This window comes from Cheilinus undulatus, linkage group 2, assembly GCF_018320785.1.
Source record: "Cheilinus undulatus linkage group 2, ASM1832078v1, whole genome shotgun sequence".
Lineage (NCBI taxonomy): Eukaryota > Metazoa > Chordata > Actinopteri > Labriformes > Labridae > Cheilinus > Cheilinus undulatus.
The window spans coordinates 8,787,612-8,815,097 of NC_054866.1; the positions used below are offsets into that span (position 1 = coordinate 8,787,612).

Here is a 27,486-nt window from a genome sequence, read left to right on the forward strand (position 1 = left end):
ACTGTCCTATCAAAAAAAGGCCAAAAATAAATCTTTAAACAAAACAGTCTGAATTCAGGACTGTCACTTAAAAATGGAAGACTTTTAAGGTGGTGAGAGGACTTGAACATCTCTTTATTCTTCAGCTCATAAAAGAGCTACAGATTTAATCTCTGACCATCTTTTCTTAATGAATAAAGGGGACCCACAGTGTAATAATGCTTGTTAGCCTATATTATGATACTCTACAGATCTCTCACTGCTCCACTCCCATGTTCACCTGCATGCACCTCCACCCCTCGTCACACACCAGCCTCTCCTGCTCTGTCCCCTCCTCCTCCACATGATGTAGCTGTAAATTCACCAGCAGAGCTAGCATTAGACACATGGTCTAGCCAATGATTCTCAAAATTCTTCAGAAGGGAAGTCCTCACGAAAAAGTCCAGCTGGCATCTCTGGCCGTCAGTCAGTGTCCAGGCCCCATGAGTGAACACATCAGTGGAGGAAAGGAGGAGAATAACAGAGAGGAAACAAACCTCCAGGTCTGTCCCAGTGGCTGTCAGAAGGAAACAACAATCAAAGGCATTAGAACCCATCAGGGGCGTACGTATGAAGTGTGTGGTGAAAGGAATGAAGGGTTGCAGCATTTCTTAGTACTTTCCAAGAAGTCAGTCAAAGTACAGCAGCAGGTAGAAAACCACATTTGGCAGGATATCAGTAACCCTGGCACTGGGGAGGAGGAGGATGGCATTGTGGGAAGGTGGCTGACACTGAGGCCAGGCCTCCAGTTAAAGAAAGAACCTTTGAGCACAAAGTTTGAGTGAAATGGCCTTGGGCAAGTGATCGGAAAGAGTGGGCGACAGTAAACAGGGACCTTGTAATGTTGATAGAGGGGATTAAAGAAACAGCAGTAAATCAAACAAGATGGGGGATGTTATTTATGCATATGGCATAGAAAGAGTCAGAGCTAATGATAGAAATAAGGTTAAGAAAGTACAGCCAGATCGATTATAGGGAAGTGGAGGAGAGACAGGGAATTGATATTCTCCAAGATGAGCTTAGAAATAGGTTAATAACAGTTAAAAGGACTGAACATTTGAGGAGGAGGAAGCAGAAGGACGGGGTTAGAACAGAACAAAATACTCACTGACAGCCTTTTTTCCATGACAAAAACTAGACTAAGACTAACCAAAAATAGATCTTTAATGACTAAAACTGACAAAAGTATGTTTAGTATTCATCAAGATGACTAAAATGAGACTAAAATATAATTTAGTTTTTATCAGACACTCAAAATCTGTGAAATCTTTCCACTGTGGGTAAATCTGTCAGAATACAATGCATCTGCTATTCTGCTTGTCCGCTGTAGAAAGCAGGGACCTTGATTTGGCAGAGTGCATAGAACACACTACCTTGATTTGGTACCAGATTAAGGCCAGAGAATACACAGAGTTCCACATTATTATGCAAATAATGTTTTTCTTGTATATTTCCTAAATATTAATGCAAATGACAGTCAGAGTATTTTTCAAGTCATCAGCCATTAGAGCGTAATTCAAATGTTTTTGAACAAATTTCATAATGATAAACATTATTTGAAAAAAAAAAAAATAGAAACCTCAAAATGCACCATTCCACATTATTAAATACGACAGTTTTAAAACATTTTATAGGTTGTACAGAGCTGAAAATGATCATTTGTTGAATTTGCAGCATTCGGAGGTCATATTAACTGAAATCAGAATGACTCAGGAATCAGGGATCATTTTATGTTTCATCCATTTTTTAGAAATCCATCTGTAAGCCATTATTAGCAAATATAATGCATGTTAAACAGATATTTATCAGTTCATTTTTGATTTTTAAAAAAATTACCATTTTCTTTTTTTTAAGGTTTGTTTTTGGGCATTTTGTGCCTTTATTTGATAGAAGAGAGGATAGTGGATAGAGTTGGAAACAGGGAGGTGAGTGGGGAGAGGCATGGGGTGGAGGGCCTTGGGCCGGATTCGAATAAATAAATAAGGAATAAATAACTAGATATGACAGTGCAGAGGGCAAAGATCCCAGGGTTTTCAGGGTGCATAGAGCACAGTAGTGTGATTTGGCCCCAGAATCAGGCAGGTTAGTTAGAGAATAGGGATTTAATGCCTGGTATATTTCAACATAGAAATGTGTTTGTACTACATAGTCTGATTTGGGGGGCATTTGTCTACTTTAAAGTAGGGGGCGGTGGTTAATTAGTGAAAGCATATTTCAAGACATCAGGATGTGTACTTGACTGTGACTGCAGTACAGAAAAGGTTATGGAAGCAGAGAAAGGTAGCACAAAAAGCAACCTAATGTTGATAAATGTCTGGATGTTATGACATAGTGTTCAAAAATAAAGTCTGCAAGTTTGTTCTTTGTAACCACCAGTCTTTACTAATGCAACTTTACTTTACTAATGCTACGAGTGTTTTCCATCAGGACCCCTCGACTTTGTAACAGCCTGCCCAAGGAGAAAAGGTGTGTGGCCCTTGCTGTTGTGTCCTAATGCTTTGCTCAACAATTGTCACATTTGTCAAAGCAATCTGTAAACCCCTGTTTTTAAAAAGTGCTATACACATACAGTTATTAGGGTTATTATAACTTCTGATTTTGGCTTCATCCACATTGTTTTTACTCAATTTCCTTATCATTTTCACATGTGATAAATTATATTAATATGGTGAGTTAAAAAACAAACACCGAAAACCTTCTGGAAAAAAAACAAAAAAACAAACTGCCTTACAAATGTGTCATTGCCTGTTAAGTGACCTGGTCACTGATCACTATCTCCTCCCACTGTGTGATCAGAGGGGTCACTGTTTACAGACAGTGTGAATATCAAACAGTGTGTAGGAGGATGTTTGCAGTTTTTATCAGAAAGCACAAGAGGACACGACATACTTCTTTCAGGATTCATTAACAACAGTAATACATCTAGGCCTCCTTTATGCAAGGAGATCGGATGTAAAGGATGAACCACTGCAGCATGAGGTCTCTTGCTGGTTTTTGGATCCTTCTGCTGGGCTGGCCAGCCCTGTTCCATGCAGCACCTGTTTCTTCACCAGTTTCACCAGAGGACGAAGTCCTGGCTGAGGTAATTCAGCACCAATTCAAAATATTTAATACAGAAAAATCTTATCTTGATATTTATAGCTAAATGGTAATGCACAGTACACGTCACAGTTGTCAGAATAATGATAAACTTTAATATAATTCTGGTAAAAATCAAATGATGTTGGAACCTGCTTGATACAGAGGTTAAAATAGAACTCCTGGACACTCAGTGTTGGACTACGATCATTTCAAATACACACCTACATATTGTCTAAACTGTGCACAAACACTGCCAACATTCCTGTCATTAATGTTAAAATGTTCAATGCTCCTGATACCATGTGTTTCCGGGTGAAAAAATCTCCATTATCCTATTGATTGGTGGTATCAAAAAGAACAGAAACTTAATGATCTTCATTCATTTTTTATTTATTAGAGCAAGGGCTATCTAAATTGCACAAAACAACCTCACTCCTTGCCAGTTGGTTAATAGACTTGGAAAGTGATCTTGAGCTTGTATAGCACATTTTTAGTCATCTGATGCATCAACGTACAACACAGGTGACACTTAACCATCCACTCACTGATGGTGAAAGCTGCCATCAGTATTAACTGAACCTATTCCTACTCATCCATACGTGTTCACATGCCACTGATGCAGCCATGCAATTCAGCCTGATAGTCTCACAAGACATTATTTTGTGTTGACAAGAAATTTTGTGACACCGCTATTATTTAGTAAATATGCCTTTTGACTTTGAGTTTGATATGACGTCGGTCCCCCCTTTGCAGCTATAACAGCTTCAACTCTTCCGGGAAGGCTTTCCACAAGGTTTAGGAGTGCACACAATGTTGAAAATGCCCACTTGGGAGGCAAAATGCACTCTAAAATGCCCTCTTTGGAGCCAAAACACGCGCCAAAATGCCCTCTTGGCTCCCAAAACACACTTAACTGCCTCTTTGGCTGGTTAAAACATGATAAACTGTGGCTAATTTCCCTGGAAACAGATGGAAGAGAAAGATTGACAAAAGAATGCAACGCAGGACAGTTGGAATGGTGGATAAACATCCTCAGTCGACTTCCACACAAATTCAGGCTGTCCTGCAGACTCAGGGTGCAAAAGTGTCAGCTGGGACCATACGTGGTCATCTGATGAGGGGAACCCCAGAAAGCTGGGTCTGCATCAGAGGTAATGGGTGTTCAAGCAGGACAATGACCTGAAACGTACCTCAAAAAGCACCAAGAAATGGTTGGAGACAAAGTGCTGGAGCGTTCTGAAGAGGCCAGCAATGAGTCTGGATCTAATCCCATTGAACACCTATGAAGAGATCTCAAAATTGCTGTTGCAAGAAGGCACCCTTCAAATCTGAGAGACCTGAAGCAGTTTGCAAAAGAAGAGTGGTCCAAAATTTCAGTTGAGAGGTATAAGAAGCTTGTTGATGGTTAGAGGAAGTGATTGGTTTCAGTTATTTTTTCAGAGGGTGTGCAACCAAATATTAAGCTGAGGGTGCCAACAATTTAGTCCGGCCTATTTTTTGAGTTTTGTGTAAAATTATGTACATTTTGGCTTTTTTCTTCTGCTTTGTGTGTGTGTGTGTGTGTGTGTGTTTCCAATGCACATAAAGGGAATTAACATATGTACACCAAAAACATATGTAATTGCAACAATTTCTGTGATAAATTGTGTATTTTCTGGAAAAATTCCAGGGGTGCCGATAGATAGATAGATAGATAGATAGATAGATAGATAGATAGATGGATGGATGGATGGATGGATGGATGGATGGATGGATGGATAGATAGATAGATAGATAGATAGATAGATAGATAGATAGATAGATAGATAGATAGATAGATAGATAGATGTTTATTGTCATTGCATTGTAAAAACACAATGAAATTACGTTTGGCAGTCTCCTCTGTAGCAACAAACAGTCATCCAAGCGGTGGTTAGAGATCCGCAGCCTTACGTCATCCATCCTGCTGGTGAAGGAGCAGGCACCCAGGAGAAAGAAGCTTGGTAAGGCAGGTTTGTGAAGGGCCCCTCTTAGCCTAGCCTGCAGCCCGGCTTGTTTGACCCACTTCCACCTTCTCGCACAATGCCAACTCTTCCTCCTCCCCACTGGCTGTAGGTGTCTTGCTGCTCCACGTCCTTCTTCTTTCAGTCTCCGAGTCTCCCTTGGGAAAAATGTAAACTCCGTGGGCATGCTGTCAGTTCTGTCAGTTCTGGTGTAAGTGTGGGGCTTTGTTTTGCTGCTAGTGATGGAGTGCCGGGCCTCTGTGTTCTTACATGCCACCCCATGCTATCTCAGCAGGTAGCATTCAGTAGTCTCCTGTTGATCAGGCAGTGTTCTGTGGCAGTGACTGGCAGTTGTTGTTAGCTTTTAAGCTAGCCAGGAGTTGTAGCTGAGACTGAGGTCTTTTTTTCACCTTTTCTGGGTTTTTCTTGATGGAAATTTACCATTTTTTCTCTCAGAGGTGTCCTGGACCATCCATCTTCTTTACTTTCATAAGTTTCAACATATATGTTGTCAACTAAATTGTGAAAAAAACTACAAATCCAAGCTATAACTCAAGTGTGCCAATACTTTCATCCATGACTGTATTTTACATTTGTGCATTTTTAAATTTGAAAATAAAACAATAAAAAATAATAACAGGCTTTTTTATGTAATGACTTGCTTTTTCTCATGGGTAGGGCAGATGTGTCCTACTTACACACCTCTGCACGCATCAGAACAGTGAAACACCATCAGATGTGTCTGTGCCTTACTGCTGAGCTCTCAGTGGAGACTTCTTCCAGTAATCTGTAGTGTAATTCTCTAACTGTATTTAGTCTCTTTTTGTATCATCCTGTTGTGAGTCCTCTTGGTGTTCAGGGATGTTTCTGTGAGCCTTTATTTTCCCTATGTGAGGCTGAAATTCTCTGCTTTAGTGTGAAGGATCCAGGAATGATCTTTAAGTGATTTAAACTTGACTGACCATGCTCTGTATGTCCATGTGTGATGATTAGATCTGCCCTTCTGCTGCTGAGAACAGAGGAGTTAACTTCTACAAGCCTAAAGTTGAACACTACATTATGGTATTTTTCAATAATGTTACTGTAGGTCAGTATCTCCATCTGTTGTCCTTGTTGGGCTTGAGTTTACCATGTTATGCTCTCAGAAGATTTTTGGATCATTCAGTATCTTTGAGCTTAGTCTAGAGAATTTACTCGACTTTATCAGTTGTTGTTTTGGGTTGAAGATATGAAGAAACATTTGCATAAAGAAAGCATTTTTGTTCACTTGTGTTGATAAGAGTATTTAAATAATGAGAAATATTCAATATTCCTGTGTGGTACAGTAGAACAGATAAAAAAGAAAGTGTGATAAATTTGCGATTAATCTCCAGGTACCTATGAAATTTGTGAGATTGATCACGATTAAAAATTTTAATCTATTGACAGCCCCTCATATATATATATATCTATATATATATCTATATATATATAGATATATATATGAGTTAAAATGATATTGAAAACAGTCAAATAAAAAGAGCTCCATACATTACATTTTCCCCTTCATAATTCCTCTTAATATTTATTCTACATGCAGTTAAATATCGTCTTCTCCACTCACTCTGTATCTGACGGTTCACATTTGTTTTCGTTCCTGAATTGATCTCCAGCTCAGGGACACTGTTTAATATCATACAGTGCTGTGAAAAAGTATTTGCCCCCTTTCTGGTTCCTGAGATTTTGCATATTCATCACACTTAAATGTTTTGGATCATCAAACGTTTGTTTGTATTTCATGAATATAACCCAAGTAAATACAACATGCAGTGTCTGAACTAGAGTGTCTTATAAGGGGGGGGGGGGCAAATCCAAACATTTGAAATGAAATCGGTTGTTTCAGTTCAAAGATTCCATATCATTCCTTATTGTAGCTTTTAGACAAATATGTATATTTTCTCAAATCAAGAGAAACTATATACAGTGCTTAACAAATTTATTAGACCACCTGTCATATTTGTCTCAAAGACCATCCAGCATCATGAAGTGCTTTAATGCAGACTCTTTCATTTTCAGTGAGCTCTCCACGTTTGACCATTTTGAACAGGAATGAGGAATTTCAAACTGAATTCACCCAAATTTGAGCCAGCTCACTGGGCTTCTCTGAGAAGTCAGAAATGAATCAAGCATAACATTCAACCACTAAAACTCATTTTTCTGTTCAGGAATGCAAGTAAATAACTATAATGTGACATATTAATCAAGAAATAATGATGTGCTTTACTAATTTTTCAGGTTTTTGCAAATCAGTAAATTTGAAAATTCATGGATAACAATAATGATTATATTTTAGCATTAAAAATATCATTTGGGTTAAAGAGCTTCTACATATTGTTGTATTAACCATTGCAGAAACAAAAACTGATTTTGGTAATTACCAGTGCTGTTAATTTAGGGCAGCTGTGGCATAAACCTTACTTTGGTTAGGGTTAGGGTGGTCCAATAAATTTGTTAAGCACTGTACACGTATGCAATAATGCCTAGTCTTTATATCTTTTGAAATATGCTGATAAAAGGAAACAACATACGTCTCAAATGGGAACTCTTCCATTTACAGACCGATGTTTTTGGTTCAAACACTGGTGTCATCAGATAAGTAGAAAATAATAATCACTTTTAATACGATTTTGCTTTCTCTGTTGTTACAGAGATTTATCAGTCGGTACAGTGATGACTGGCTGACAAACCCCTCACCCCGAAGAATCTCGAAGAGAAGCTTCACTGAAAATCTGAAGTCCATGCAGTCTTTCTATGGCCTTGAGGTACAACAACAAAGAAAAGAAATTAGGCTTACTACCTTCAACACTAAGATTCACTCCAGAAATTATTTGGCAAAATGTGTAGAATTGTTTTTTAACTTTGACTTAAAAAAAATCTCCCACTATTATGCTCTGACCATCAGGTGACTGGTGCGTTGAACAATGAAACACTTGAGCTGATGAAGAGACCGAGGTGTGGTGTGCCAGATGTCAGCCGATACATACACTATGAAGGAAGACCCAAATGGCTGAAAAAACAGATTACATACAGGTAACTAAATGTAACATTATCTGGCAACATGTGAATATTCTTTATATTTTACTACCACAGCCTGATTTTTTTTTGCTGATGCACGACCAAAAGACAATCAAAAGATTTGCAGGCAGAGTAAAGATGACCTATGGTGATAGTTTAATTAAACAACCTCCCATTAGTATACTGTATGTGCACAGTGGGAGAATCAATTTATGGAAAGGGGGATGTTCCTGCAGAGAAAAATTAATGGGTCAGTACTTTTTCATGAAAATAAAATCCTTTAACTTTTTCTACAAGCTCCACATGTCAGCTGTGATAAAAACATGACGGTATGTCTGACCTTTAAATGTGCTGACTCTTCTGTCCTTCTAAAGCTTACTTTACGGCCCATAATCTACCTCTGCTGCATCATAGGGTCAGTGACGAATAAGGTTTCAAAAAGTGGAAAAATTTAAATGATTAAAAAAATGTTACTTTGAGAGCTTTTTACATTTAGTTGAATGTTATGTATATATTTCAATAAGTTTTGTTCTCTTAAAATGACGTTTATGCATTTTTATTATTAACAATTTGATTTTCCCCATGAACAATGGCATTCGGGAAAACATTAATGGATATTCTAATAATTTGGTTATTTATATATATATACACATACAATACTTCAACTGTGGCTCCACTGTTCTTGTTGATCACTTCAAAAATTCCTTTCGCCATGCTTGATGCGAGTGTTTCCAGGAGGCTAATGGGAACATTGCCCCAAGTGTTGAAGTTGGCTTCAAGAAGGGCATTCACTGTCTGGAACTGACGTCCATTTTTGTAAACTTCCCTTGCCATCTATCCCTAAATGTTCTCAATTGGATTTAGATCAGGGGAACACGCAAGATGGTTCAAAAGAGTGATGTTATTCTCCTGGAAGAAGTCCTTTGTCAGTTAGGCATTGTGAACTGCAGTGTTGTCCTGTTGAAAAACCCAGTCATTACCACACAGACGAGGACCCTCAGTCATGACAGATGCCCACGGCAACATCTCTACATAGCCAGCCGCCATTTGACACCCCTGCACAACTTCAAGCTCCATTATTCCATTGAAGGAAAAAGCCCCCTTATCATGATGGCGCCCCCTCCAGTGTGCAGCCTAGAAAACATCTCCAGTGGGATCTCCTCGTCATGCCAGTAACACTGGAAGCCATCAGGGCCATCAAGGTTACATTTTTCTCATCAGAAAATAAAACTTTCTTCCACCTTTCAATGTCCAATGTTTGTTTCTCCCTTGCAAAGTCCAAATGGGCAATTTTGTGGCATTGAAGGAGATGAGACCTTTGAAGACATTTGTAGTTTTTTAAGCCCTTCTCTCGCAGATGCCATCTGATGGTTATTGGGCTGCAGTTGGCAACAGTAACGGCCTTAATATGGGTCGAGGATCGTCCTGTGTCTTGACCGACAGCTAATTGGATCCTCCAGCTCAGTGCCAGTGAAATTTTTTTGGGTCTACCACTTGACTTTTTTGTTCCATAACCCTCAGGATCTTTTAAGAAATTCAAAATGACTGTCTTACTGCATCCGACCTCAGGAGCCATGGCGCGTTGCGAGAGGCCTTGCTTATGCAGCTCAACAATCCGACCACATTCAAAGACAGAAAGCTTTTTTGCATTTGCTATCAGGAGGTCATGACACAAAACAACATTAAATCCACATTTTTGCTGATTTTAGTTATATTGTTGTTGTCAATAAATTGCTTAGGCAATTTTTTTTTTGTCTCACTCCCATTTCTTCTTTTATGCATTTTGAAGCTCTAATTAGAACCTTCTCAAGATCAAACGGTGCAAAATGCAATATCTTGCAAATTTTCAACTGGTCTTAAAATTTTGATATGTGGCCATCCACTGATATGTTTGATCTCACTGATAACGTTCCACTTAGTAGTTATTTTATTCTTACTATGCATGTTCAGCATTTTCATTTTGATGCATTTATGTAATTAGAACTACAATAGAAACTGTGTACAAATTTTTAATGTTTATCTATAAGTGCTATTATCAGCAAGTGATAATTTATTTTTATCCTTAATCATACTGATATCATTATCATGTCTTCTTTATTCATCAAAACACACTCCTTACACCTGCTGTCAGACAGAGTTGATGCAGGATGTTGTAGTAGCTTAGAGTTCACCTATGGATGAAACCTCAACTTCACCTCCCCTCCCTAATGCTTCTGTCTGTCTGTCTACGTCACATACAGGTGTGCAGAAGGAAAGACGCATTTTGGCATGATCAATAAACAATAGCATCTATGATCACTGGGTCACAGACTGCATTAAAAAATACAGTCAGAAGAACAAACCGGATCAATCATGATAATCACTCCGAATATACATGAGAGTAGAATCAGCTGTTTACAACCTTTCTCCCTCTCTGTGAGTGACAAATATCAGCACCATGGACAGCTCCACATAACACATGTGACCTTTTCAGCTCAAACATCAACAATCTCATCTTTTACAGCACAAATGCACACTCATATACAACCTTGCATTCATTCAATGGCAAAGATTTTTATGTAATCCTCAAATCTTATGAATGATAATATTTACTTAAACAAGATTTCAGAAATTCAAAACTTAACTTGCATGATGAGCAAAACTCCTGCTTCAGGTGTCATCTGTGACAAGACTGCGTTCAGACCTTTGTTCCCAAGACAGGAAATCGCCAGTATGCGCTGCACCATAGAGGCACGATATGATGCATATTTAAGTTGATAAAATAAGCTATTTGTAAAAATAGTTAGAAATGAATGAAAGAGCTACATTTTTTTTGGATGAAATATACAAAACTATCTCTATTTAGCATTACAAAAAAAAATGTTTGTCTAATGTTTATTTCAAATTTGGCACAGCTGCAGAGCGCCACTTGGGAGGGGCAAAAGAGACGCATGCAGCTCTGGAGCCACGGGTTCCGACCCAAAGTTACTCATTACAACAAAAAAGTAATCAGAGTACTCTAACAGATTACTCTGTTGCACGTTAACCCAAACACTGCTTTCACCACCCACACAAAGTATCCTGGTGGCTAAGAAAAGGAGTTTGTTGCAAAATTAAATCAGTCCCTGATTGAGTACATTTAAATTGGACTAAGATGTTTAAATGTATTTTAAAAGTTCCTGTTTTACTTGGACTCACAATAATTTTACTTTTTCTAACTGCATGTGAGTCAATGTACTGATTGTTGCTAATAATGATGATGATGACTGATTGTGTGGTATGATTTAAAGGATCACTAGGTACACTCCAGATCTGACCCGGTTAACAGCAGATGCAACCATTGCTCAGGCCTTCCAGCTCTACAGTGATGTCGTCCCTCTGGACTTCAAGCAAATCCGTTCTGGTACTGCAGACATCGAGATTTACTTCGCAGCTGGAGGTAAGTCTGGTTTTAATCAGATATTCTGACACAGTCTTAACTCCTACTCACAAATTAAATAAGATGACATGACTTTAAAGTTAGTCTTGTTGCCTCCTTGTTGGATTAATTTGACCTCAAACAGTCTCAAAGGTATTCCCCTCTTTGCATGCAATCAGATGATGTATTGTTTGAATATGTTGTGCTGCAGAACACGGGGACTTTAACTCCTTTGATGGGAAAAACGGAGAATTGGCTCATGCAATCCATCCACAAAAAGGCAAAGGAGGGTTTGTACACTTTGATGAAGATGAAACCTGGACTGTTACTAACGAAGGTAAATAGTGTGTACACTTCATTTAAGAATCTGTCTAGTTCACTGATGTGATTCATGCATTTTCACCTACAAACTGCTGAAAGCCACGAGCTACAAACTGCTGGGTTTGTGAGAATAGAAAAGCATACCAATGAAAACAATGTATTACAACTAGAGTTCCAAAAAGGTTGGGGCACTGTGTAAAATGTACATTAAAAAAGAATGAAAAGATTTTCAAATCTCATAAACCCATATATTGTATTCCCAATAGAACATAAACAACATATCACATGTAGAAACTGAGACATTTTACCATTTCATGAAAAATATTAGCTCATAGAATTAGATAGCAGCAACACATCTTTAAAAGGTAGGGACAGGGGAATAAAAGGCTGGAAAAGTAAGTGGTACAAACAAAAAAAACACGGAGGAACATTTTGCAGGTCATCTTAGTACTACAACTGTTGGCGCATCTGTGTGTGTCTGTGTTGGGAATGACATCACACGTGAGCTGAATGCGTTTCATTTTTCACAAGCTTGTTAGGTTAATTGGCATCAGGTCAGAAACATGACTGGGTATAAAAGGAGCATTTTAGAGAGACACAGTCTCTCAGAAGCATCAATGGGCAGAGATTCATGTGTCTGTTAAAGAGAACATCTGAACGTTGTAGAAAAATTTCAGAAAATAATCATCCAGCTTGTTATCAGCACACAGTTCAAAAACTGCATCTCTGCTGGTATGACCCGGCGAGGTCAGCTTACACATCTGGAGGCACTATCAATGCTAACAAGTATTTTTAGAACAACATGACCCTATCTGAACAGCATCTCTTTCAGGAAAGGTCTTGCATATTTTGGCAAGACAGTGCGAAATCACATACCACATCCAACACACTAGCATCACAGTAGAAGAATCCAGGTGCTGAATTGGCCTGCCTGCAGTCCTGACCTTTCACCAACGGCAAAAATTTGGTGCATCATTAAACAAAAGATCCAGCAAAGAAGACCTAGGACTGTTGAGCAGCTAGAATCCTAGATCAGACAAGAATGGGACAACATTCTTCTCCCAGAACTCCAGCAACTGTTCTTCTCACTTCCCAGGAGTTTACATACAGTTGTTAAAGGAATAGGGGATGCTACACAATGTTAACCATGGCCCTGTCCTTACTTTTTTGAGATGTGATGCTGCCATCAAATTCAAAATGAGCCAATATTTTTCATGAAATGGTAAAATGTCCACATTTTTAACATCTATTATGTGGTTTCTGTTTTATTTTTATTTTTTATTTATTATCATTATTTTTTTTGAGATTTGCAAATAATAGCCTTTTGTTTTTATTAAGGTCTTATACAGTGCCCCAGCTTTTTGGAAGATTGGTTGTCGTCTGGACTAAACATATGTGACTGTTTTTATGGTCATTGCTGTTTTAAGATTTTAATCTGCTGCTGGTGGCCGCCCATGAGATTGGCCATTCCCTGGGCCTGGAGCACTCCAAGGACAGCAGTGCACTTTTGTTCCCCAGTTATCAATATGTCGACACAAATGGATACAAGCTGCCAGATGATGATAGACGTGGGATTCAAGCCCTCTATGGTAAGAATACATCCATACAACAATTTATTTTAATACTGGGTTTAAAAGTAAGACAGTTATAGTGAGTTTAAGGCCAGTGCTCTTAAAACATTTCTATGTAAAATATACAACTACTAAATATCTCATTAGCTATGTAATTATAATACTGATTATTGATAAATTAATTATCAGTTCTGCTGTGACGTTGAAATGGTTGGGTCAGAATTTGGACATCAACAACATGAAAGTCAACCCAATCCCCAAAAACCATGGCAGGTTCAAAGTCCCTTAAAACATATTTGTTGATGTTGCTTAGCCTTAGCATCAGCAGATCTCGCTGATCTTGTCTGCACATCTAAATTCTTGCACACCCACTGAAGTGTTCAGCAAATCTATTTATAGAGGTTAATGTTGTGGTTTTGATAACTGACAGTCAGAGGTGGAAAAAGTACTCTATAAACGACTATAAATCTACTCAAGTACAAGTTTAAGTGTTACATTTGAAGTTACTGAGTACTTAGTTGATACTGAGGTGTTGCACAGTAAAATACAATCTTTAAAGTGTGCAATGAAATTAACTCTTGAAAATCTGTGGCCAAGCAGAGAGTCATCCTCATAGTAAGGAAAAGGTTGCTGATGCACTTTGTGTCCTTTAGGATCACCTAATGTTCCAGACAGACTCTCTAACTCAGTGGATAACTTCACCCATGGTGCAAATGAGTCACATCAACAAGAACAATCCTCCATAAACATGTGCAAAAGAACCCCAGGGATCACTGAAAACAAGGATGTCCCAATCCCGATCACATGCATCAGATTGGAGCTGATATTAACCATTTTTACTTGATTGGCGATCGGCAATTTGATCTGATCAGCCCAGCTGATCATTTACGTCAGTTGCCGTAAATGGAGCACAATTTACGACAGACCGTAAACGCACCAGTAACACAACAGAGCTGCAGTAGCGACAGCTACTGCTTTCATGTGTTGAAAGGTCAGCAGTGTGGAAATACTTCAAATGTGAAAGCGAAAACAGTCCAACAGCCACTTGCAGCATCTGTAGCATCTGCCAGGCTCCTGTCTGGAGCAGTTGGGTGTGTGTCTATGTGTGTGTGTTGGACTAGAGGAGAGACAGTTTGTGTGTCTGTCCATGAGTGCGGGTCAGTCTGGCAACAAGCATGAACAAACTAATGTTAGCTTGTTGAATACATGAGTGATAGATGTTTATAAGTTATCATGAATAACTTTTATAGGCTGAGGATTACCTGTGGCTCCTCTGGGATGAAATAATTGCAAGAGGATGTAAGCAGAACCCCACTATAGGAGTCTTTCATCCAAACTGTATTCCCAGGCTGTTGTCATTAGTATGATCTTAAAGTGTTTTTGTATGTTTGAATGGAGGGAGGCAAAGTAAAAGCATAAAAAATATCATTCTCATTTTTTAAATCTTTTTTGAGTGTGTCTATTCAGTGGCATGTCCAAGTTATTTAATTTAACAGAACTAAAAAAAAAAAAAATGTTTTCAGAATATAGACATTTAAACTCTTAACATTATTTTGACAGCTTTGGAATATCCATGTTCTATTTTTTAGTTAAGAGACCCCAGTGATTTTTTTTTTTTTATTTTGTAAAAGTCATGGTAATGTTACTGTATGTCATGTTCGGGGGTGGGGGGGGATTAGGCAAAGCCCTCCCCCACTGTTTCAAAAAATCCTGGAGGAAACCCTGCATCCGATGCAACGCTGTCTCGACATTACATTACTCACTGCTTTATCGGCGCTGTGATAGCATACTAGAGAAAAGCAACTTCACTGCCGCTAGCTTCACTACAGATATTTGGAGCTCAGATGTTTGCCCCATGTCACTGCTGAGTCTCTGAAAAATAAAAGTGAGGGGGGGAGGTGAAGTAGCAGCTCTAGTTGCACTTTTGCACTGAAAACAAGAGTATTTTAATATTTGGGTTCATTGCAGTATTAATGTTTTGGTTTACATCTGAGATTAAGCTGCTACATTTTAATAAAGACTGTTGTTTTGAATCCGTATGATTCATATGTTTTTGATCCTATTAAAGTTAAACAGTTTACACCTCTTTAAAGTGGAGTTAGGATGTTTTTAATTCATTTTTTGAGTTTAGTTTTTGTTGTGACTAATAGAGTCAAGTTATCTTCTAAGTGGAATTATAATATTTAAAATTAATTTATTGAATTCATATGTTATTGTGACTATTGACTCTGTTACACCACCTCTAAGTGATTTTGAGGTTTTTTGAGTTCACTTTTTTGACAGCTCAGGTCATTCAGCTGACCACTTTAGGTGGATTTTGATTGTCTGATTGAATACTAAACACTACACTAAGTGAATATGTGAATTCATTTTTTGACAGATAATTAAGGGAAACAGAGCTATTATACCATTCTGAGCAGAAATGTGATTTTATGTTTTTAACAACAGTATTGGCTGTACAGAGTTAAACTGAATACGTTTGAGATACCTCGTAGTAACAATTGAAACTCTGATCTAGGTAATTATGAGTATCAGATTGGGACTTAGTATTGGCAGATATTCAGTATTGAAATCAGATCGGAAGGCTAAAAAATGCTGATTGGGATAACCCTAACAAATAACACAAATAAACCCATACAAAACAAATCTGAACACTCTGCCTAGGTGCATATTCCCCCAGGTTTGAATTAATAGTGGGTGGAGCTTAATTCACATGACTCTTTACAGAGCTGAACTAACACTGGTGGATCAACATTGTCACATAACTCCAACACTGAAGGCCCTTACACTCAGGATGGAGTTAAAAATTAGATGATTGGAGATACAAACAACTCAAAATGTTTAGCCCTGAGATATCAGTGCTCCAGTTTTTGCTTTTTGGATGTGATGTGGAATCATTCTCTAATTATGTGCTACTGTGTAGTAAACAGAGACCAAACAAATGCAAGAGCATAGTACTCAAGTAAAAGTACAGTTACTCTGGATAAAATGTACTTAGGTAGAAGTAAAAGTACCAATTTCAAAATGTGCTCAAAACAGCAAGTACACAAAAAACTATATTCAATTACAGTAATTTGAGTAAATATAATTAGTGACTTTCCACCCCTACTGACAGCCATATTTTCATCCCTTTTGTGGTTTTACAAATCTTTCTCTCAGGCCCCCGTGAAGTGCCTACACCAAAACCAGAGAGGCCAACAGAGGACCCTTTTCCCAGCCCTGAAGATGAGCAGTGCAATCGCACTCTTGTGTTTGACGCAGCTACCTCCTTTAGAGAAGACCTGTTCTTCTTCAAAAATGGGTACTTTTTCAGCATTTGTTGTGCTCTTATGTTGATAAAGAATATCATCATGAATCTTCTCATATTCCAGTGTATAATCCAAACCAGGTACTATTGGAGAAAGAGTTCAGAAGGCATCGATTTGACCAAGGTGAACTCAAAATGGTCAGAAATCTACATTGTTGACGCTGCATATGAGGTCCCTCACAAGAATGCGGTGTATCTTTTTGAAGGTAATGTTCGCATTGTTGAAAGGTTTTGATTTTTACTATATTCAATTGACCATTTGTAAAGTCCTGTTACTCTAACAAAGTTAGATAAAGGCCAGAGATGGGGACTTGAGTCTGCGACTTGGACTCAAATAGCACTTAAGTCTTACACATCAGTCACTTGAGACTTGACTTGGACTCGTGCGCATAAGACTTGAGACTGGACTCAGACTCATGATTTGGGACTCATGCATAGTCTTCGGTTTTTAATTTTTCCATCATGATCTCTTGTCCCCCTGTCACTCTTCTCCCCTTTACTCCCCTTCTGTTTGACGGTTCATGCGTCTTTTACGCAGCAACAACGGCTGCTCTCCTCTCCTCCTCTTCTTCTTTCATGCTGCATATGGCACACAACCACGAAGCTCACGCACACACCTACTCTGAAACGCACACTAAAATGTTGGAAGTGCAGACTTCAGGCTTCAGTCTGTTGAGGGCAAAAGTTTCAGAATACATCTCCTGCATTAAAGCTTCTCTCTGACTACGGAGGATAAACGTCAGCTTTGTGTTTGCACTCCAGCTGTGTGTGTCTCTGTGTCGCCCGTGTTAGCCAGGAGTGTGCACAATGTTAAAATATTATTTGGTCAATAATACCTTAATATCATATGTTTGTGGGGAACAAATTAATGTTAGAATCTCTGCATTGCCGTTTATTGATAATGAACAGACTTCAAAGATGATAGGAACATTAAAACTTTGAATACGGTTCATGGAGGCAGCGAGAAACAGAGACAGATGAATAAGTGGATGTAACAGTTAAATGAGTAACTAATGAGGCCAGGAGATTTCAGCTGAATAAAGTCAAATTTAGCTTGATTTTACCCATATAAAGAAATTTTTTTTACACCATGAATGATAACAGAAGTCTCTTATGGAAAATGGAGAAATACTCAGCGTACTCTGTTGAAGATCTGTCTGAGTGAGAATTAGAAATGATCATTGAGTTTTTATTTTATGTCAGAATAAACAGTTCATTAACATTTAGTGTTCTTGTGTTAGTATAAAATTACTACCATTAAAGAAATATATCTGATAAATAACAAAAGCATTTAATCTCCAGTGTCTCAGTTTTTGTCTCTATCAGTGAAGTCTGACTTGTGTCTCTGTAGTGTTTCATATGTACACAGAGAGGAGCTTTATTATGAGGAGAGCTGATATTGATCATTGATAAGGGAAAAAGAAAGAGCATGTGTTTCATCTTATAGCAGAGGTACATGATATATAGCAAATACATTCCCAACAACAAAACTGTGGTTAGTTTATAAGGTGGCCTTCACACTAGGAGCCCTAGGGGATCTGAGTGCACTTGAGCCCAAAGTCTGGTTCGTTTTGGTAGTGTGAATGCAAACGAACTGGGCCTGGGCACCAGGCCCGGGCCCGCTTGGGGAGGTGTACTCTGGCACGGTTCGGATGAGATGTGAATGCAAATTCACACAGATATGGGACAGAGCGTCATATCAGCTTGGGGGCACATGTAATGTAGGGCTGATTTTAAAAGTAAACATTGGCCTGAGCCGAGGTCTCTTCCCGTGTTTTACCCATTTGAAATCATTGAAGACAAACATAATCAGACTAACTTTTAAATGATTCAAGCTGACCATTGGGTCAGTTTGAGTCAAATAAAAACAGTCTTCAAAATGGATTTCTGTTTCCCTGTTTCAAATTTATCTGCATGCACTGTCCTGCAACCAGCTGTCTGCTACTTTTCAAGCTGAATCAATGGCAACATCATCAGATGACTTCAGTTGAGCTACAACAACTCAGTTCAGAATGCAACAACCTTTACCAGTGGCATCCTAAAATTGTCGCAAATATTTGGTCTGAACAGGGATTTAACCAGAAGTTGCCCAGCAATGGCTGTGATGAGAAGGAGCTCTCTGATTGGTGGGTCAGCAGATCAATCAGAGAGCCAACACAGGATTCAAAAATCACTTTGACATTCTGCAGAAAATTACTTTGTGATTGAATAACCTTCAACTCTTCCTCTAAAGGTGCTCAATACTGGGGAATAAAAGCTGATTCAGAGACAGTAATGTCAGGATATCCACAGCCTCTTACCAACCTCGGCCTCCCACCTTCAGTCACTCAAGTGGATGCAGCTGTTTATGAGTCAACAACTAAAAAAACATTCATATTTTCTGGTAGCCAGTATTGGAGGTGAGTGCTGGCAATGACCATGATCTTTCATGATCGTTAACATATGCAATAAAAAGAGCACAAATATATTGTTTGGTACTGTTACACACCTTGACAGCATTGTTCACAGTGCATTTTTCTGTCTTGCAGATATGATGACGGAAGTAACCAAATGGACCCTGGATACCCACGAGACATTAAAAAGGACTTTCCTGGCATAGGCTCCAGGGTGGATGCAGCCTTTGAGAATTATGGTGAGATATGACATTCACTTTGGTCATTCAGCCCATTTCACTGAGGTCCACAGCTGCTCTTTGGCAGAGTGAAAGAAAATGAGTCTAGCTTTGATACAACTACCACCACCTGATTCAACGATAGCGATGAAGGTGGAGAATTTAACAGCCTGAAGGTGGTGGCTCTGGGTTAACCTCCAAAAGCAGATGCGTCTGCCAGACTCCATGTCTGTCATCAGGCAAATCCATTTTGAAAAGCTCTAAACCGAACACTGTTCGAACCAATCAGCATTATTTAAGAAGAACAAGGTGGTTGCGATGGGCAGGGTTTTGTCGTGTTTAAGACCGCTTGCAATGACTGCCTCCATGCGATGATTATGTCTGATGTAGCTTTAGCATAGTGTCAGTTTTACTGGAATGTTTCTGTATGAATTAAAGAATAAACAACACAAATAGCTTTTGATGATGTTAAAGATTTTTTTGCTTTTCTGCTGACCTGCTTCAGCACGAGTTCGTGATCATTATGGGGGGAATGGGTGAATTGTGTGAGTGGTTGTGTACAATGATTGTTAGTGGAGTGATTAGCTTGGGCATAGCCACAGCTGCACTGTTGTCAGAAGTGGACAACATTTCTTTATTAAAACAAGGGTAGAGCGCACCACTGAAAGCTTGTCATGACAGAAATGATGTTTTCACTGTCCTCCTGGTCTGTTTCTGCATTGGTTTGCAATCATTGCAGGTAGGGTTTGCCAGTGTATCCAGTGGCTGCTGCAGTAGTAGCAGTTAGCTCAGATGTAGCCACGGGAAAGAGGTAGTTAAATCTGAACTGGACCGCATTTCTTTTTAAAACAATAGCATAGGTCCACACAGAAAGCTCGTCTTGGCAGTGAAGATGTTAATGCGCATCTCCTGACCATCTGGGGCATCAATTTTCTTCCCTAAAAAGCTCTGCCATTAACAATCTATGGCAGCAATAGCTGCTCAAGAGTAGCACATATGCAGAACGTCATTTTTTTGGCACTCTGGTTGTCCCATGATGAATATGAGACAGAACGTTCCTTCAATCACCTCCAGAGAATTTTTAGAGAAGTCCTGCCACTCCCAAAGTCTATTCATAGGTTTCCCAGAGGAATATGAAATTCGTCCATGCAGTGGAGATATTAAACCGTCTGGCATTTTAGGTTAGCTCAGGGTAAACTTGATTAATTCAATTCAAAGTTTCACTTGTTTGAACAATATGATCACAAGCAAAGCTTGAGTGAATGCAACATTATTCGATAAAATATGAGTGAAAGTGCCTGGGGTCATGGAGGGTTCTTTCAACTTCATACCAGTGTTGATTTCGTCGACTCAAACTCTGACTAAAAATGTTTGTCAACTGCCTTTTTTTCCATGACAAAAACTAGACAAAGAACAAAAATAGATTTGTGATGAAAAAAACTGACAAGAACTAAGTTCAGTTTTTTGTCAGGATGACTAAAACTAGACTAAAATGTAATGTAGTTTTCGTCGGACATAAAAAATCAGTGATATTTCTCCACTGTGGGTAAATCTGTCAAAAAACAATGCAGCTGTTCCTATTCTGCCTCTCAGCTGTAGAGAACAGGAACCTCAGGTTTAGAAGGGTGCATAGAACACACTACCATGATTTGGTACCAGATTTAGGCAAGAAAATAAATGCTTGGACCAAAAATAAAGACTAAAATGTGAGGACTTTTTGTGGACTAAAACTAGACTAAAATGTTGTTGAGTTTTTGCCGACCAAAACTAGACTAAAACTAAAAAGGATAGAAAGACTAAAATGTGACTAAACTAAAATGCATTTCATTTAAAGACTAAAACTAAGACTAAAATTAAAAATAGCTGCCAAAATTAAAACCGCTTCATACCCATGTCTCTTGCGTGCCGCTGTAATGCCTAGGCTTTAGGCCTTGCGGATTCACTTACCTTCTCAGCCCCTCTCCCTCACTTCAACGATTATACGTCGTCCATGCCACCCCTGTCTTGTGGCACATCTCCACCAGATTTGCATACTTTCACCACTGTCCACTCCCTATCCTCATCCACTCGCTCTTTCCAGGGTACTGTGACCTCCAGCACAGCCACTTGTTTTGATGTTTCAGAGAAAAACACAGTATCTGGTATGAGTGTGGACTCAATGATGTTCCCAGGGAATCTTAGTTGTTTACCCAGATGCACATTCATCCACCAGGTGGTTACTGTTCCCAAGAAGCCTGTCTCGGTGGTTGTTCTTCTGCTTTTATTACAGTGACTCTGTGCCTTGCTTGTTGGAGATTTTTTGCCCTAGTTGATGGGGCTGCAGATGGACACAGCAACTACCTTCAGCCCCCGGTTATGGTACCATTTGTAGCAGACTTCCCCCAGTGCTTTAGGACAGCTACTGAGGATATGCTCCACTGTTCCTCTTCCCTGGCACAAGGAGCACGACAATGCTTACACCTTGCCCCACCAGAGGTTCGAAAGGCTGGGCAGAACACAGACTGGATGAGGAACCTGATCAGAAAGGGTTCTGCTCTCCACAGCTCAGATTATGGGATCTTCTGATCTACTGCTTGTTCCCATCTGGTCCATGCACCCTGTTGCCACAGTCCCACCTTATGGCATTGTGCACCTCCTTTACCCCAAATCTCACTTCCATCTGGATTAGATATGGCCTCTTTTTGCACTTGGCTTCCCTGTCACAGCTTGTTGGAGTGCTGCCCAGCCCTGCTCTGTCAACCACCACAGTTCACACCACCACCTTATGGTGCACCAAGGATTCTGCCTCCTTTGCCTGCCACTTTCTTCCAGTCCTCACCTCAACGCCAGCCTTGCAGAACTTTAGGTCTTCAGATTCTTTCTACTGCAGCATGTCCCTCGCTCATCCCACCATGAGCTCCTCAGTGATGAAGTTAACTGAGGGTGTCAGCCTGCTTCTGCTGCCATTGATTGCTGTGCTGCTGAGGCTTCTGGGCAAACCCAGCCACCTTCAGAGGTGACAGCTGATTCTCCTTTCAAAGCTCTCCATAGTGGACAGCATGAATTCATACGCTAGCAATGGCCACAAGATCATACAGGTATACCCAGGCTTTGAATTTCCTAGGGAGTCACGACCTAGCAACAGCTGTCAAACCATCCTTCCAGTTGTTGGTTGGTTGCCTTGATTGATGAAGTGACCTTCAGAGTGCAGTCAGATGTTTTCCCAAAGCTCTTAATGGGGTTCTTTGTGATTGATTGGGTGCGCCCCACCTGATAAGGAAGTGGAATGGGCAGGTCACTTCTCCTCCCTTCAATACCAAGGATTTCCAGCTTAAAGCATATCCTGGCCCAGGTGATTAACCTTTCTAAACCCTGGAGGATCCATCTGGTTCCTGGAACTGATCCTGTTGTTACTATGAAGTTACTCATAAAAGCTCTGGTCGGGGGGTGCTGGACACCTGATTTGGTTTTTGGCCCTCTGCACTCAACCTTGGCGGGCTTGACCTGCATGTTTGTCACTAAGGAAGAAATGGTCACTGAGATGGTGCACCTGGTAAAAATTACTTAAGAAATCCTTTGAATAGAACCTGTCTGATGAAGTGAAGTAGGCTAAAAGATCTCAAGAAGCAACACATCATGTTGTCATTGCAAGAAATTCAAGAACAGATTAGAAACCAAGTCACTGACATCTATCAGTCTGGAAAGGGTTACAAAGCCATTTCTAAGTATTTGTGACTCGAGCAAACCATAGTGAGTCATTATCCATAAATGGAGAAAACTTTGAACAGTGGTGAACCATCCCAGGAGTGGCCAGCCTACCAACATTACTCCAAGGGTGCATCAACAACTCAACCAGGAGGTCTCAAAAGAACCCAGAACAACATCCAAAGACCCACAGGCCTCCCTGGACTCAGTTAAGGTTGGTGTTCATGATTCAACAATAAGACAGAGACGGGGCAAAAATGGCATCTATGGGAGAGTTCCAAGGCCAAAACCAATGCTGACCAAAAAGAACACACAGGCACCTCTCACATGGAAAATATTCTGTGGACTGACAGGACAAAAGTTCAACCTTTCTGTTCAACTTTGAGACTGCATCAAGTAGTAGGAGTAAAATTGACAGAGCATTTCATAAAAAGGCCACCATACCAACAATCAAACATAGTGGTGGTACTGTAATGGTCTTGGGCTGCTTTACTGCTTCAGGACTTGGATGACTTGCGATAACTGATGGAACCATGAATTCTGTTCTCTTCCAGAAACTCCTGAAGGAGAATGTTTTGCCATCAGTTCATGACCTCAAGGTCAAGCGCTCTTTGGTTACGCAGCAGGACGATGATCTGAAACACACCAGATCGCCTACCTCTGAATAGCTTAAAAAAAGAGAGTGAAAAAGGTTTTGGAGAAGCCTAGTCAAAGTCTGGACTGAAATCTGTTTGAGATGCTGTGGCATGACCTTTAACATGCTGGTCACAATTAAAAATCTTCCACAGTGATGCGATGTGAAAGACTTATTTCCAGTTACCAAAAAGGCTTATAATTGTTGCTGCCAAGTTTAGGGGGCAATTATTTACAGTTAGGTTTGCATAGATTATTCCCTTAACACTTAAGAGATCCCAGGGGCATTTAGTGCCATTCAGTTTTTTTATTTGCAAGCCATTTTTGACTTAGCTGAGAGACTAAAGCTCTGGTTTGCCAGAGGATATTCATTTTAATTTTTTTTTTTTTTTTTTTTTTTTTTAGAATTGTCGACACAGTTCCTTGAATTAGCCTAAAATGGCTAAGCTATACGATAACAGACACATTTTATCCTTCTTGGGGCTTTTCCATTACATGGCAGCCCAGCATGGCAGGGGATTTGCTTTTCCACCACAACCCAGCTATCTGAGGGAAATTCTAGAGCTGATGATGCAGTGTTTTGAGCCCTCCTTGATCTCTCTACACTGTCTGATCTGTTTGACTTTACATCGTTTTAAAGCAAAAATCAAAATGTAGACCGACAGCACTGCACGCTGCTCTCTTCACATTCTCTCTCTCTCTCTCCTCTTTCGTTCAGTGACCAATAAAAAAAAAAAGATTCACGCTTATCATCAAAAAGAGAGAAATTTCCTGCAGAAGTTAAAGAACAGTCTTTGAAAATTGGTTTATGGGTCTTTACATAGCAGAAAATTAACATAATCATATTTCTGGATTGGGCATTAAGAACGGCACGCTTTAAAGACTTACTGTCATGAGCTGAATGTTTCAAACTTCTCCAGCATTTTATTTTCTAGAAAGTCTAGAATTAATTCATCTATAAGAAGGAGAAAGGGTTTAACTTTTGTTATTAATAGGTGCAAAAAAAGTTGTAATCCTGGATCTGTGCTTGGTCCTTCCTGAATTCTCTCGTCAGTGTGAGAACTCCAGCCATGTGCAACTATCTGACCGCAGTATTGAGCACATAAATCTCGAGTTTTGTCTTGTGTCATAAATGTTTAAGTCGGACAATGAATGCAGACATTAGACCACCACTGTGACAGAGTTACAGACAGCTGGAGCAGAGCCAGGGATAAAACATATCTCCCCGTAGACTAAAAAATAATCATGGAGGGGGGTATCAGTAGCAGAAGGAGTAAATCCTCCTGGCAAATCACGCCCTGCAAACTGCTTTGATGTCAGCATGGCCCGCTTTGCAGGGCCATTAGTGCATGGCGCAGCTAGGCCAGTGGTGATGGAAAAGTAAATCAGCACAGCTCGGTTTGGCTCAGCGCCGTCAAAAGTGGTAAAGGAAAAGCCCCAAAAGACAAATAAGGTCCAATTGAAAACCACTAATAAATACCATTTTTAATCCCACATTTATCTTTACATAAACTAATGTATTCCTTTATGTTAAGATTTCATGTTGGTCTACCAGCTTTCAATTTTCAATTTTTATATTTGTCCACAAGATAGCGCTACTTCAAAGCATGACACAAAATTTCACTTTTTACTATTCTGCAAGGGTGCCTTGCTACTGAAGTAATAAGTGTGTCGCTATTGATGTTGGCTAATTGTGTGTGTGTGTGTGTGTGTGTGTGTGTGTGTATTTATTTGAATTTTTATAATTTTGTTCTATTAAAAACAGTTAAATTGTGTAAACATACTGGCCTTTAAAGGGTTAAAATACCAAAATCTAATTAATATTTGATATGCATATTTTAGGCTGAAGCAGTTTTAACAGATTTACTTGGTTTAAGTGGGAAAAGCAATATTTATATGTAATATTATTGCCACTGATTTTAGGAAGTTGGAATTTTTGTTGTTAGGACCACAAATGTGAGTTTTTCTTTCACATTGCAAGAAAACAACAGTGCTTAAGTATAAATGCTGCTGCCAACCACTGACCCATCTCAGGGCCTGATGATTATAAAAATCTAATAATCATTGAAATGTATTTCATGGAAATTATTATTATTTTCATAAAAACTGTTAAATTGTGTGAACATACTGAACTGTAACAGATTTAAATCCCAAAAATAAAATTAAAATTTGACATGTATATTACAGGCTGAAGTCGTTTTAAAAGACTGACTTGTTTAAAGTGGGAAAACAATATTGATATACGATATTTTCACAGCTGATTGCATGACCATAATTGCATGACTGTTTTTGTTATCAGAAAAATGTAAACAGTCCTGAAAGCTGAGAAACTGTGCTTCACAGCCAGCATGTGGTTATTACTGTAATTTCCCCTGTTCTCACTAAGATTATAGAATACAGTTCCCCCGTTTTTTGTTTTTCATTTTAAACTCTTAAAACACTCTAACATGCAGTAAAATGTGTTTTATCCATCTTAATTATTTTTCCATTGTCGAGTTATGGTTATAAAGGTTTCTCTGTTTTTTAAACTTATTTTGCCGGGAGCTCCTTGTTTTAGCTGTCTACAGTCTCATCTACAAACCGGAAGTCCCAACACGCAGTAAAATGTTAATAACTGCCATATATTAAAAGTTCTAAGTATTGTGGAAAAATGGGCAAAAGCACGTACTCACAGGATATTTTCTGGGCCTTTTATGGTTAAAATAAGAAGAGTCCATAAACTCAGGTGTTAAATGGTTAAAGAGGAAAAAAAAAAACACCATATACATTAATTTTTCAGCAGTTTTTGGGAAGGTGATATTTTTTGTCATTAGGGACAAATGTGTTAGGATATTAAAGATGTCTTAAATGAAAAAATCATTTAAGGACTGCATTTGTATTTACTCTGGTTATCTTTGCCTACTATTAACCTTTGCTTGGTAAAATATTTAAGTATGAAAACATGCAAAAGAATAAGAAATCAGGAAGGGGCAATTCCTTTTTCGCAGCACCATACGTATGTCTGTTTGTATTTATCTCCATCTTATGTCTCCATGTATGTCTGCTAAATGTGCGATAGGTCAGATGTTCGGTGACAGATTTGCCGTGATAACTCTATAGGGGGACTGTTGATGTTGTATTTACTGACTGTTTATGCTGCTTCCAGGTTGCCAAAAACTTTAATCACTACAGTTTCACCTTCATTGTAAATTTTCACATAAATTTTATTTTCTCTCACACAGGAAATCTGTTTCTCTCAAACGGCCCCAGACAGAGCGAGTACAACCTGGCCTGCAGGAAAGTGATGCGAGTGCTGCTCAACTACGGCTGGCTCGGCTGTTATTAGAGATGCAGAAACATATCAACACGTCTAATTGTCAATGATTTAACTACATTTAGCATGAAAACTATCACAAAAAAGTTTTTTTTTAATCATTATTTTTGTAATAATCCTTAGAGACACTGTGCTTCTGCTGAGTTGTTTGCAAACATCAGGGAGTAATAATAATCAATCTGAAACTTATATTACCATTAACTACAAATGGCATTGCTATAATTAATGAATATCAGAGATGCTTACTTAATAATGATGTTAAAAAGCACTTTAGGATTTAAAGTTATCACATATAAAAGTAGACACAAGTAAACATTGCATAGAGGTTATTCTTATGTTGTAATGATCATGTCTGAGCCGCTGGTGTTTGACACATTCATCTGTTGAATTCTTGAAACTTCGTATCATAGAGCTTGTTTGACTAAATTTTAACCACATAATGAAAAGAATCAATAAATCTAAAAATACCTGAATCTCTGCAACTTATGTTGTTCTGTGCTCATAAGTAGGGATG

The 27,486-nt window shown here is 38.9% G+C and overlaps 1 protein-coding gene across 1 annotated transcript; it reads left to right on the forward strand.

Annotated features, from left to right (window-relative positions):
- The first annotated feature begins 2,851 nt into the window (after window positions 1-2,851).
- LOC121520818 (collagenase 3-like) lies at window positions 2,852-27,445 on the forward strand. Its single transcript, XM_041804414.1, has 11 exons — window positions 2,852-3,100; window positions 7,769-7,882; window positions 8,023-8,150; window positions 11,405-11,553; window positions 11,744-11,869; window positions 13,281-13,442; window positions 16,584-16,725; window positions 16,813-16,937; window positions 18,965-19,130; window positions 19,260-19,363; window positions 26,881-27,445. The coding sequence occupies exons 1-11, from the start codon at window positions 2,978-2,980 to the stop codon at window positions 26,982-26,984; spliced, it is 1,443 nt and encodes a 480-aa protein (XP_041660348.1). The 5' UTR covers window positions 2,852-2,977; the 3' UTR covers window positions 26,985-27,445.
- Window positions 27,446-27,486: the final 41 nt, after the last annotated feature.